The sequence below is a fragment of the Heloderma suspectum genome, chromosome 5 (assembly GCF_057233095.1).
Source record: "Heloderma suspectum isolate Gila_16-S chromosome 5, 16-S_ref, whole genome shotgun sequence".
Lineage (NCBI taxonomy): Eukaryota > Metazoa > Chordata > Lepidosauria > Squamata > Helodermatidae > Heloderma > Heloderma suspectum.
In genome coordinates this window covers 207,592,046-207,606,514 of record NC_139462.1, presented here as the reverse complement: position 1 = coordinate 207,606,514, position 14,469 = coordinate 207,592,046, and the positions used below count along the sequence as shown (strand labels likewise).

General features: G+C 42.0%; 1 protein-coding gene across 3 annotated transcripts in view; it reads left to right on the top strand.

The window, feature by feature from the left end:
- Positions 1–14,030, top strand: part of ITGB1 (integrin subunit beta 1) — a 66,359-nt gene extending 52,329 nt beyond the window's left edge. For all 3 annotated transcript variants that reach the window (XM_084859189.1, XM_084859191.1, XM_084859190.1), the window contains 2 exons: positions 6,166–6,332; positions 12,850–14,030. In XM_084859189.1, the coding sequence (XP_084715315.1) occupies positions 6,166–6,332; positions 12,850–12,915 (233 nt within the window). In that variant the 3' untranslated portion in view covers positions 12,916–14,030. The remainder of the gene's footprint in view (positions 1–6,165; positions 6,333–12,849) is intronic.
- Positions 14,031–14,469: the final 439 nt, after the last annotated feature.

The window sequence follows — 14,469 nt, the reverse complement described above, 5'->3', positions numbered from 1 at the left end:
TGCGAGCCTCTGCTTGAAGATCTCCAATGAGAGGGCGAGAGGGAGTCCATCACCCCTCTAGGTAATTGGTTCCATTGTCAAAACTGCTTTTAGTATTAAGCCATTTTCTCCTAATGTTCAACTGTAACTTAAGCCCATTTTATCTACTTCTACTCTTTGGAGTATGGAGAACAACCCTTTGTCCTCATCTGTGGGACAGCCCTTGAGAATGCTATCATGTCCCCCCTCAGTCTTTTCTTCTCCATCCTACATATGCCGAGTTTATTTATTTATTTCATTTCTATGCCACCCAATAGCTGAAGCTGTCTGGGTGGTTCACAAAAATTAAAACCACAAAGCACAGCATAAAACAATATAAATATGAAAGCTTAAAACCACAATATAACAGTAAAATCGGAATAAAACCTAGCAGCAATGCAGAGATTTAAAATACAGATTTAAAACTCTAAAGCTAAATGACTAGGAAGCTAAAATGCTAAAATACTGGGAGAATAAAAAGGTCTTTAGTACAACATAGGTGTACAATGAGTACAACATAGGTGCCAGATGAACCTCTCTAGGAAGCTCATTCCACAGCCTTCAACCTTTCCTCAAAGGACTTATTTTCCCACTGACCATCTTCATTGCCCTCCACTAAACCCACTCCAGTTTGTCTACACTCCAAAAAGTGCAGCACTGGAACTGGATACAGTACCCTTGATATCTGACTGGCTACAGCAGAATAAAGTGGAACTATTACTTCTCATGACTTGGAAACTATAGTTCTATTATTGCAGTCTAAGAATGCATTAGCCTTTTTTGCATCTATTTCACAGTGCTGACCTACAATCACAAGATCCTTTTCACATGCACTATATCTCCAATGCAGGTATCCTGCTTCCTACACCTGTATGTTAGGTGTTTGTTTGTTTGTTTGTTAAGTACAAAACTTTGCTTTTATCTCATTTTGTTAGTCTTAGACATTTTCCACTTTATCAAGGTTATTTTGAATTTTATTTCCATCTTCTGAGTTGTTGGCTATCTCCCAGTTTTGTGTCACCTGCAAATTTGGTAAGGATTCCCTTCCCCTAACTCGAGAGATAGGAAGCCTCTGATCTGGGCGAGGGTGGCTTTGCTGCACACAGACTTTTTCCAACTGGGGAAAGCCCACATGCAGTGACACTGGTTCCCTGACTGATGTGTCAGCTGGAGGAGCTCCAGTAGGTGCTTCAGCTGGGGACCAGAGGACATCAGCCATGCCTTGCTCCCTGAAACCATCTGACCCATGGAAGGCTAGGTGGGAGTCATCTGCCCTCCACCCAATTTAGGTTCCCTACCCCTGACCTAAGTAATTGATAAAAATGATAAGGAGTGCCAGTTGCGCAGTAGTGTCACATTGCATCAAACCAGTGGCTGATATTCTCTACCAGCTGTCTGCATCTAAAACAATACTGGATCCCTTAGAAAAGGGGGTGGTGGACACAAATGACCCTTCGCAGGCTGGATGTCTGGGCATAGACATGCCCCTAACATCAAGAGGGTGTCACCACACCCTCCTCTGCCCCTGTCAGGAGCATGGCCATGCCCCTGATGTTATCCCCCCAAATGGGGAAGGACGTCATCCTCAATGGGAAAAGGCACAGCGCAAGCCAGTCCCCAGCTTTGTGCAGCACACAAACCTAGTTGGATGGTGCTGGGAGGAGCCAATTCCTTTGCTAACCACTGTTACCTCTGATCTGAGAGAAGAATGGGCATTCCTCTAGGAGGTGGGACTTGGATTCCTCCAGGGGGCAGGACTTGGTTTCCAAGAGGCTCTACAGGCCGGAAGGGGAAATTCTGCAGGCTGGATGTTCTACCTCCCTGCATTACAGGAGAGGAGTGTCAGGCACTAGCACTACCTGGACAACAAAATGCTTTTAAGATGAGACGAACTTAATAACTTAAGTGGGCTGGTGAAAAGTAATACCATGATTGGTTGAAATTTATTACTATTTGATAGTATATTATTAATACAATGACGATTATTCATTAAATCGTAAAAGAAGTGCCTTTTACCAGCTTTGGCTGGCTTACCAGCTACAGCCTCTCCTGGACAGGGACAGCTTGGCCACAGTGGTACAGGTGCTAGTGACCTCAGGACTGGATTAATGCAATGTGCTCTATGTGGGGCTGGCCTTAAGGCTGCTCCGGAAGATGGAGCTAATGCAGAACACAGCACCTCAGCTGTTGTCAGGAGCTGCCTTTTCAGCATGCAACTCCTTTACTGTGGGAACTGGCTGCCTGTTCGTTACTGGGCCAGGTTTATGGTTTTGGTACTAGTGTACAAAGCCCTAAACAGCTTGGGACCAGGATACCTGAGAGAGTGCCTTCTCCCTTACCAACCTGCCCAGTCACTAAGGTCATCAAAGGGCATGCTCCTGGTGGTTCCACATGGATGTATGGCCTGATTGGAGTTCACCCAGAGAAGAGCCTTCAGTATGGTGGCCCCCTTTCTGTAGAACTGCCTGCCTTTGGAGGTCATGCAGGTTCCAACATTGTGCTGTTTCATAGAATCATAGAATAGTAGGGTTGGAAGGGGCCTACAAGGCCATTGAGTCCAACCCCCTGCTCAATGCAGGAATCCAAGTCAGAGCATCCCTGACAGATTGCTGTCCAGCCTCGCCTTGAACGCCTCCAGTGTGGGAGAGCCCACCACCTCCCTAGGTAATGGGTTCCATTGTCATATTGCTCTAACAGTTTTTCCTGATGTTCAGCCGGAATCTGGCTTCCTGTAACTTGAGCCCATTATTCCGGGTCCTGCACTCTGGGATGATTGAGAAGAGATCCTGGCCTTCCTCTCTGTGGCAACCTTTCAAGTCCTTGAAGAGCGCTATCATATCTCCCCTCAGTCTTCTCTTCTCAAGGCTAAACTTGCCCAGTTCTTTCAGTCTCTCCTCATAGGGCTTTGTTTCCAGTCCCCTGATCATCTTTGTTGCCCTCCTCTGAACCCTCTCCAGTTTGTCTGCATCCTTCCTAAAGTGTGGTGCCCAGAACTGGACACAGTACTCCAGATGAGGCCTAACCAGTGCTGAGTAGAGGGGAACTAGTATTTACCGGGATTTGGAAGCAATGCTTCTATGAATGCAGCCCAAAAGAGCATTGGCCTTTTTTGCAGCCACATCACATTGTTGGCTCATATTCAGCTTGTGATCGACAACAATTCCAAGATCCTTCTCGCTTGTAGTGTTGTTGAGCCAAGTATCCCCCATCTTGTAACTGTGCATTTGGTTTCTTTTTGCTTGGTGCAGAACTTGGCATTTATCCCTAGTAAATGTCATTCTGTTGTTTTCTGCCCAGCGCTCCAGTCTATCAAGATCCCTTTGAATTTTGTTTCTGTCTTCCAAAGTATTGGCTATCCCGCCCAGTTTGGTGTCATCTGCAAATTTGATCAGCATTCCCTGCACCTCCTCCTCCAAGTCATTAATAAAAATGTTGAAGAGCACTGGGCCTAGGATTGAGCCCTGCGGTACCCCACTTGTTACCTCTCCCCAGTTTGAGAAGGTCCCATTGATAAGCACTCTTTGATTCCAATTGTGTAGCCAACTGTGGATCCACCGGATCATTGTTTCATCTAGCCCACTATGAGCTAGTTTGCTCATCAGGATATCATGGGGCACTTTGTCGAAAGCTTTGCTGAAGTTGAGGTATATGATGTCTACAGCATTCCCACGGTCCACAAGGGAGGTTACTTGATCAAAAAATGAGATCAGATTTGTCTGGCAGGACTTGTTCTTGACAAATCCATGTTGGCTTCGAGTAATCACGGCATTGTTGTCAAGGTGCTTACAGGTGGATTGCTTTATCATCTGCTCCAGAATTTTCCCAGGGATTGATGTCAGACTGACTGGTCTGTAGTTCCCAGGTTCCTCCTTTTTACCTTTTTTGAAGATAGGGACAGCATTAGCCCTCCTCCAGTCATTTGGCACTTCACCCGTCCTCTATGATTTCTCCAGGAGAATAGACAGCGGTTCTGAGAGTTCTTCTGTCAGTTCCATTATTACTGTAGGATGCAGTTCATCTGGCCCTGGAGATTTGAACTCATTCAAAGTAATTAGGTGTTCCTTGACCATATGCCTATCGATCTCAAGCTGCAATCCTGCCCCTTCAGCCTGTATTTCGCCTTTGTCAGGGGGGTCATAGACCCTCTTTTGGGAGAAGACTGAGCCAAAGTAGGAATTGAGCACCTCTGCCTTTTCTTTGTCCTCTGTTATCGTTTTGCCATCCTTATTTAATAGCTGAACAACCATTTCTGCCTTTTACTATGCACGTAGCTGAAGAAAGCCTTTTTGTTGCTTTTAGCATCCCTTGCTAACCTCAGCTCGTTCTCAGCTTTAGCCTTCCTGACGCCATCCCTGCAATTCTGTGCTACCTGCCTGTACTCTTCCTTTGTTACCTGGCCTTCTTTCCACTTCCTATATGTGTCCTTTTTTGTTTTCAGGTCATCTCTAAACTTTTTGTGAAGCCACATTGGCTTCTTCTGTTGTCTTCCACCTTATCTTCTTGTTAGAATTGTTTGTAATTGTGCCTTGAGAATTTCCTTTTTTAAAAGCTCCCACCCATCTTGGACTCCTTTTCTCGTTAGCATCGCTTGCCATGGGACCTTACTGATCATTGTTCTGAGTTTATTAAAATCAGCTTTCCTAAAATCCAGGGTACACGTTTGACTACACTCGGCTTTTGCTTCCCTTAGAACCAAGAACTCAAGTACAACATGGTCGCTTTCCCCCAGAGTTCCTGTAACTGCTACTTTATCCACTAAGTCATCTCTGTTGGTTAGGATCAAGTCAAGGATAGCTGATCCTCTAGTTCCTTCCTCTGCTTTCTGTAGGAGGAAGTTATCTGCCACACAAGTCAGGAATTTCCTGGAGGGGCCATGTTTTGCAGAATTTGTCTCCCAACAAATATCGGGGAAATTTAAGTCCCCCATTACTACTACGTCATGCTTCCTTAAAACATTGGCTATTTGCTTTTTAAAAGTTTCATCCTTGTCTTCTCCTTGGTTGGGTGGCTGGTAGTAGACTCCAACCACCAGGTTCCTTTTATTCTTTGCTCCATTTATTTTGATCCAAATGTTCTCAATGGGGCTACCAAGCTCATCCTCCTGTATTTCTGTGCAGAGATATGCATTTTTCACATACAGTGCAACCCCACCTCCCTTTCTATTCCTCCTGTTCTTTTTGAACAAGTTATATCCTTCAACTGCTGTATTCCAGTCATGAGAGTCATCCCACCAAGTCTCAGTTATACCTATCAAGTCATAATTTCCCTCTTGTATTAAGAGTTCAAGTTCATTCTGCTTGTTTCCCATACTCTGGGCATTAGTATATAGACATTGAAGACCATGTGCTTCATAGTCTGGCTTTCTTCCTACATGTTTGTGAAGACTATTATTGGTTGCTATTAGAGCAGTTCTCTCCATTGAAGTGCATGAGCGTACGTCCATTGTTACCCCCAACTTTACATCTCCCTTCCCCGTAGGATTCAGTTTAAAGCCCTCCTGATGAAGTTCTTCATGCTGTGGCCAAACACATTCTTCCCAGCATTTGTGAGGTGCAACCCGTCCCTTGCCAACAGCCCATCTTCCAGAAAGTATAGCCCGTGGTCCCAGAATCCAAATCTCTCTCGTCGGCACCACCTTCATAGCCAGTCATTCACCCGGAGTATTTTTCGTTCCTTTTCTATCCCTCTTCTAACTACTGGAAGGATGGATGAGAAAACTATCTGGGTCCCAAAGTTCTTGAGTTTCCTTCCCAAAGCTTCAAAGTCTGACATGATTTCTTCGTAGCTCCGCTTGGTGGTATCATTTGTTCCCACATGGATGAGAAAAGCACCTCCCGAAAACATCTTTATTGACTGACCAGCCATGATTTTATCAGAATTCTGTTTCTTTTTTTCAAAATAGTAATAATTTTAATGTGGTGTTTTATTCTTTAATCCTATTCGTATTTTTATTGTTCACCTCTCCAGAATCTGTCTAGATGTGGAGATAAATATTGTAAATAAATCATCAAGTTTTAAGTTTTCTGAAAACTCATTTGAGAATTGTTCTACTTATACGTCTAAGAGCAGCAGAAATTATTCAGATATTTTACTAAGTGTTGTTTTTACATTATGCTAAAATTGTACTTCTATTACTTTGTTCTCTAGAATGCCCGACTGGCCCTGACATCATTCCCATCGTTGCTGGTGTGGTTGCTGGAATTGTTCTTATTGGTCTTGCTTTATTGCTAATTTGGAAGCTACTTATGATCATTCATGACAGAAGAGAATTTGCAAAATTTGAGAAGGAAAAGATGAATGCAAAATGGGATGCGGTGAGTCAATATATTAATCAGCTGAAATGGCCATCAGAACTCCTGGAGAAAACAACAAATGTTCTTTTGTTCACTGCATTTTAGGAATACATTTCTCTAGGATAAAAATACATTAAGTGAAGCTTGATTACTGTAGACTGCCAAACAATCCAATAAAAAGACAGTGTTCTCTGGAGTAGGTAACTTGGACCAATAGAGGTCTGCCATCTTGTGTTTGAGTCTGAGCCTTTAATTCTTTAATTATGTCACCTAGGTTTTTTAGATGAAGGCCACATTGTCAGAGAAGTTCAATTTCACTCCATTCATAAGTATCCACTGTGTCTTAACCATAATGTAGTTGAGGTATACAGCTTCTGTTAAGAGTCAGTACGGTCGGTGTGTGTGTGTGTATATATATATATATATATATATGTACAGTTGGTACAAAAAATAGATTAGAATGTATTTGAGATGTTATATTTAAAATAACTGTTGAAAAATTGGAAAACTGGTACACAGAGGTTATGTTGGATCCAGCATGCAAATACGTCCTGTGTGGAAACACCATTTTTTGATCATTTGGAGTGTATCTTTAGTAAAGTTTGGGCTTTCAAAGGATTCTATTCATTTGAAGGGCACTGGATACAGCTATAAACTTTAAAGAAACTAACAATTTTATGTAGGAAACAGCATGACCTTCTATTTTGAGTTTCGAGAATGTTTTGTCTCTTCTGTATTCCACATTGATAATTTTTCTACCTTCAGCAAGAAAACCCAATATACAAGAGTCCTATTAATAATTTCAAGAATCCAAACTATGGACGTAAAGCTGGTCTCTAAGTTTCCGTTCGTATTTTCTTTTCCATTCTTTCTCTATGCATGTCACTTTCTTTACGCTTACTGTATGTGCCATTAACTAATCACTGCTTGACTATTACAAATTTAACCAGCCACTGTTTCATATTTTTGACGCGTGTAGTAGAGCTTGGATGAAGTAGGGTGGGAGGACAGCTACTGAAGGACCAGTGTGAAACTAGCCCAAGAAACTGAGTACAAGGTAGAGATTGGGTCTGCACCCCCCGACACACACACACTTATTTGAACCCACAATTTTTGGCTCCAGCAGAACATCCAATTTTACAGAAAGGCGACCTGGTGATGCTAAAAGACAAGTAACTTGGAACACTCACCGCATCTGTCAAACACACACACTCAACACTTCCCCCTCCCTGTGGTTGTTCCGCTGCCCTCCTTCATCTCTTCCACTTCCTCGCAGTGGGAGAGTGGTTTCTCTTTTTCCTCCCCAGCTTTACCATACAGCTAGGACATGCTGCAAAGTGCCCATGAACACCACATTGGGGATCCCAGTTTTAGATAAACGATTGGGTTCGTAGTATAGCGTAAATATGCAGTTGACATGACACATACATCCCCTTCTTCCCTTTCCGTTTTCTTCTTCTACTGGAAATATCACAATCTTTATCTCTTCCTTATTTAGACTCTTCAGCTTGTTTCCTTACATTAAAAATGTGTAACTCTAGGCCAGCTTGTATCTGCTACATAACTGAAATCAGTAGAAAAGTGACTCTGTTCCATGTGGAACACAATATTCTGAGTTTTGAATATTACAGGTAGCAAGGGCTCTCAAAACTGCAGCTCAGCCATGAGTTTTGTTTGGCCTTCTCCAGTGCCTTCATTAAAATTCAAACTTGGCAGCAAGGAGAAAATCAGACATCAGAGTTTCCTCCATGTTGTCCTTGTACAGTAAAACGTTGAATTACGTTCTCCCACAGAGCAACCTGTTTTCCCTTTATTTTTTATGGCCAGTTTGCACATAACAGCAAATCGTGGGCCACGATTTGCCATTATGTGCAAACCAGGTCACTGCATTCTTTTCTCCCCTGCCAGTGTTTAAAACTGCCTAGTTTTAAACATAATCAGCGCCTCTTCAAAGATGTCTTTACGCATTGCCATCAGCAAACTACAGTAATTCCAAAGCATTTATATGTATGGACATGTTGCATGTTTGTATGTACGGAGTTGTTGGATAGACATACAGAAAGAGAAGCTAAAACTGTAAAGTTAGGTTGAGCTTGCTTGTAATAGGCTTCCTTTAATGTGTGAAGATAGTATCTATAGCATTTCAAGTGCTGGAAACTGTGCCTTGGAAAAGATGGACCTTTTAGCCTCAATCAACACAGCAATGCCTCATCCTTATGTACAATCCAAGTTTATCTAAGTCTGGTGAGCTTCACATTGATACAGTACACAATTCATAATTCACAGGGTCACAACATATCTGTATAATTTAGAAAATAGATGTATGTTCTTGTTATACAGTTTGTTCATATAGGACAGCCTTCCCCAACCTGGCGCCCTCCAGTGTTTTGGACTACAATTCCCATCATCCCCAACCAGTAGCCATGCTGGCTGTGGCTGATATGAGTTGTAATCCAAAACTTCCAGAGGGTGCCAGGTTGGGGAAGACTGAAATAGAGCCTGTGCCTGAGCAATAAACCCTCCATTCTATCCACTTAATTGTTGGTCGCTCTGCACTTGAATAGCTAAGAATGGGAATGGCTGTGTTCACCTTCAGACTAAATCTTTGTGTGGTAGAATAAGCCATATGTATGGAAAAAAAAAACCCTTCATGGATCACTGCCTTGTTGTGGCGAAGGGGCTTGCGTAACTCAATGAAGCCATAAGCTATGCTGTGCAGGGCCACCCAAGATGGACAGGTCATGGCAGAGAGTTCTGACAAAATGTGGTCCACTGGAGAAGGAAATGGCAACCCACTCCAGTATTCTTGCCAAGAAAACCCCATGGAACGTATCACAAGGCTAAAAGAGATGACGCCGGAAGATGAGCCCCTCAGGTCGGAAGGTGTCCAATATACTACTGGGGAAGAGCAGAGGGAATTTCCAAGTAGCGCCAGAAAGAGTGAAGTGGCTGGGCCAAAGCCGAAAGGATACTCAGCTGTGGATGTGTCTGGGGGTGAAAAGAAAGTCCGATGCTGTAAAGAACAATATTGTTTAGGAACCTGGAATGTCAGATCAATGAATCAAGGTAAGCTGGAGGTGGTCAAACATGAGATGGCAAGATTGAACAGCGACATCTTGGGAATCAGCAAACTAAAAAGGACAAGCATGGGTGAATTTAATTCAGGTGACCATCATATCTACTACTGTGGTCAAGAATCCCTTAGAAGAAATGGAGTAGCACTCATAGTCAACAAAAGGGTGGGAAAAGCAGTACTGGGGTACAATCTTAAAAATGATAGAATGATCTCAGTACGAATCCAAGGCAAACCATTCAACATCACAGTAATTCAAGTCTGTGCCCCAACCACTAATGCCAAAGAAGCTGAAGTTGATCGGTTCTATGAAGACCTACAACACCTTCTAGAACTAACACCAAAAAAGATGTCCTCTTCATCATAGGGGATTGGAATGCTAAAGTAGGAAGTCAAGAAATCACTGGGATAACAGGCAAGCATGGCCTTGGTGTACAAAATGAAGCAGGGCAACGGCTAATAGAGTTTTGCCAAGAGAACACATGGACCATAGCAAACACTCTTTTCCAACAGCACAAGAGGCGACTCTACACATGGACATCACCAGATGGTCAATATCGAAATCAGATTGATTATGTCCTTTGCAGCCAAAGATGGAGAAGCTCTATACAGTCAGTAAAAACAAGACCTGGAGCTGACTGTGGCTCAGATCACGAGCTGCTTCTTGCAAAATTTCGGCTTAAATTGAAGAACGTCGGGAAAACCACTAAACCATTCCAGTATGACCTAAATCGTATCCCTTATGAATATACAGTGGAGGTGAGGAATAGATTTCAGGGATTAGACCTGATAGACAGAGTGCCTGAGGAACTATGGACGGAGGTCTGTAACATTGTTCGGGAGGCAGCAACTCAATCCATCCCAAAGAAAAAGAAATGCAAGAAAGCCAAGTGGCTGTCTGAGGAGGCTTTACAAGTAGCTGAGGAAAGAAGGGAAGCGAAAAGCAAGGGAGAAAAGGGAAGATATATCCAACTGAATGCAGAGTTCCAGAGAATAGCAAGGAGAGACAAGAAGGCCTTCTTAAATGAACAATGCAAAGAAATCGAGGAAAACAACAGAATGGGAAAGACTAGAGATCTCTTCTAGAAAATCAGAGATATCAAGGGAACGTTTTGTGCAAAGACAGGCATGATAAAGGACAAAGAAGGCAGGGACCTAACAGAAGCAGATGAGATTAAGAAGAGGTGGAAAGAATACACAGAAGAACGATACAGGAAAGATCTTAATGTCCCTAATAGCCATGATAGTGCAGTCACTGAACTTGAGCCGGACATCCTCGAGAGTGAAGTCAAGTGGGTCTTAGGAAGCATTACTAACAACAAAGCTAGCAGAGATGACAGTATTCCAGCTGAGCTATTTAAAATCTTAAAAGATGATGCTACTAAAGTGCTGCACTCAATAAGCCAACGAATTTGGAACACTCAACAGTGGCCACAAGACTTTACATTCCAATTCCAAAGAAGGGCAATGCCAACAAGTGTTCAAACTACCGTACAATTGCACTCATTTCACATGCCAGCAAGGTGATGCTCAAAATCCTACAAGCTAGGCTTCAGCAGTATGTGAACTGAGAACTACCGGAAGTACAAGCTGGGTTTCAAAGAGGCAGAGGAAATAGAGATCAAATCGCCAACATTCGCTGGATCATGGAGAAAGCAAGAGAATTCCAGAAAAACGTCTTATCTCTGCTTCATTGACTACGCTAAAGCCTTTGATTGTGTGGATCACAACAAACTCTGGCAAATTCTTAAAGAGATGGGAGTACCAGACCACCTTACCTGTCTCCTGAGAAACCTGTACGAGGGTCAAGAAGCAACAGTCAGAACCAGACATGGAACAACCGATTGGTTCAAAATTGGGAAAGGAGTACGACAAGGCTGCATATCGTCGCCCTGCTTATTTAACTTCTATGCAGAGTACATCATGAAAAACGCCGGGTTGGATGAATCACAGGTCGGAATTAAGATTGCCGGGAGAATTATCAACAACCTCAGATATGCAGACGATACCACCTTAATGGCAGAAAGCGAAGAGGATCTAAAGAGCCTCTTGTTGAGGGTGAAAGAGGAGAGTGCAAAAGCTGGTTTGAAACTCAACATTAAAAAAACGAAGATCATGGCATCTGGCCCCATCACTTCCTGGCATATGGAAGGGGAAGAAATGGAAGCAGTGACAGATTTTATTTTCTTGGGCTCCAAGATCACCGCAGACGGTGACTGTAGCCATGAAATTAAAAGACGCTTGCTCCTTGGGAGGAAAGCTATGGCAAACCTAGATAGCATCGTAAGAAGCACCTTGGCGACAAAGGTTCATATAATCAAAGCAATGGTTTTCCCAGTAGTAATGTATGGCTGTGAGAGCTGGACTATAAGGAAGGCTGAGCGCCGAAGAATTGATGCTTTCGAACTGTAGTGCTGGAGAAGACTCTTATGAGTCCCCTGGACTGCAAGGAGGTCAAATCAGTCCATCCTAAAGGAAATCAACCCTGACTGCTCATTGGAAGGACAGATACTGAAGCTGAAGCTCCAATATTTTGGCCACCTAATGCGAAGAGAAAACTCTCTGGAAAAGACCCTGATGCTGGGAAAGACTGAAGGCAAAAGGAGAAGGGGACGGCAGAGGATGAGATGGCTAGATAGCATCACTGATGCAATGAATATGGACTTGAGCACGCTCCGGGAGAGTGCGCAGGACAGGAAGGCCTGGCGTGCTATGGTCCACGGGGTCACAAAGAGTCGGACACGACTGAACGACTGAACAACAATGAAAAAAACCAATTTGTGAATCTTATATGTTGACCTTAATTAAAATATGATAACCACAGATTTCTGTAAAGCAAATGATCAGAACTTCAGTTTGGCCCTGCTCTTGAGGCCTTGTGAATAATGAAGTAGCAACCAATTTGTGTGTGGCCCTGATATAGTGGTCAGTGTTTGTTTTCCATTTAAAAGAGAGCATTCCAGGTACCTGGTATAATCCCATGTGCATTTTTGTGGGGGGAGAGGCAGCATAAGCATGTAACATGTCTCAGTAGTAGTCCCAGTGAATTCCGTGGGGCTTACTCCCATGTAAGTGAGTATAGGACTGCAGCCTAAAGGTGCCTGTCCCTAAAATTGATATAGTATGTGTATCTAATGCTTTCTACTTTTCACTAATGTAGCAAATCAAAGTGTTTAGGTGAAAGTTGCAGTCCACATACCTTAACCCTCTTGCATATTCTAAAAGAATAATTTATCATTGGCATGATGCTTAATAAAAGCTAAAGTTGCTAGATAATCTTCAGCTGTTTTTTGAAAAATATGTACTTGCTTGTTTCAGTCCAGTGATCTGTTTCAAGAGTGATGGGTCCAACGTATACGTAGAGCGCTATGTATGACTGTGTGGAAATATTTTGAATAAATGTATTTTTTCAGTAATTTGTCTCATTTGTCAAAATAAATATTAATAAATATTTTTTTCTCCTAGGGTGAAAATCCTATATACAAGAGTGCAGTGACAACTGTAGTGAATCCAAAATACGAGGGGAAATGAAAACTGCTTTGTAACTTCACAACACTGTATGCAATGTAGCAATTTTGTAGTCACAGTAATCTAGCTTTGGGGCAATACAGCAATGAATTTACTAATTCATGACATTAAATATAGGTTTGTTTCCTATGCAGATTTTGAAAATGTACAGTATGATTTTTTTATTTTTGAAGAGTTTTTTCTTTTTTTTTTGTGAATAATCAGTGCCAGGGACTGACAGAAAACTTGAGCCTACATAGCCTACTCAACTAAGGTTACATGGTGCCTTTTTTTACCTTTTCCCCTTGTGTGTCTGGAGTGAAATGGCTAAAGCAATCAAATATGAGCGGCTCTGCATAGCCATTAAGTATTGAAATTACTTCAGTTTTTAGCTTTATAGGCATATCAGAGCTTGGTTTGCACAGTTAAAATGCAAGCCAAACAATTATTTGTAAACTACAAAATTTACTTTAGCTTGTGACTAATGGAATGTTTGCAAGACTTAATTAACCTTATTGGGTACAGTAAGTTGAACGAGATGGGAACCATGTTGTTTAAGACAATTTAATATGTGTATATACATATTAAACTTTCAAAGGCTACATAAAGGAATAGAAAGAAATAGATCCCAAACAACAGCTTTAATATTGTGCCATTCTTTTTCATAATGCTGCTGCACAGTAATTTAAGAACTTTCCTTTGTAAATTCAAGTCCTGGCTTTATTACTGAAAAGTAGTCTGCCAAGACCATCTTCTAAAAGCTTTAGTGCCCTTAACTCTTTAGATTTTTAAAAATGTTCTTGCTTGGGTTAAAGCCTGGTGCTTTGTCACATTTTTCTTTAATGTATTTGATTTCATTTTGTGTAAGATTATTGTTGTCAAAACAACTTGATTTTCTTTCACAGTCTTGGCTGTAAATTTGCCTTTACCTTGTAGCGAAGATTGCATAATTGTCATGTAATATGACTGTCAGTCAGGAGATACCATTGTGCCATGTATATTTGCCTCTGACTATTCTGTCATCCGTTCAATACTAGCCACGTTATTGTTTTAAGTGCCTTTTATTTTAACAAATGTTCACTTTTTACAGTGCTATCATGGAAGTTATTTATTAAATAAAAAATCTTTAAAACATCACATCTGTCTTTCTTTCTACAGTGTACATTTTAGTTCCCCTAAGGCATTCTGAGAGTTATTAAAATATGTTGGGGCAACTTTATTGCTTCAGTAAGAATTAGTGGGATATCATTCCAGAAATTTTAACAGTCTGGGAAAAACAAGTTTGGGATAAAATTGAAATGGTTAATATAACTAAATATATACATATGGACATGGGTATATAAGCTCTAGAATAATATGTTGTTGTTGTTGTTCAGTCGTTCAGTCGTGTCCGACTCTTCGTGACCCCATGGACCATAGCACGCCAGGCCTTCCTATCCTGCGCTCTCTCCCGGGGTGTGCTCAAGTTCATATTCATTGCATCGGTGATGCTATCTAGCCATCTCATCCTCTGCCGTCCCCTTCTCCTTTTGTCTTCAGTCTTTCCCAGCATCAGGGTCTTTTCCAGAGAGTTTTCTC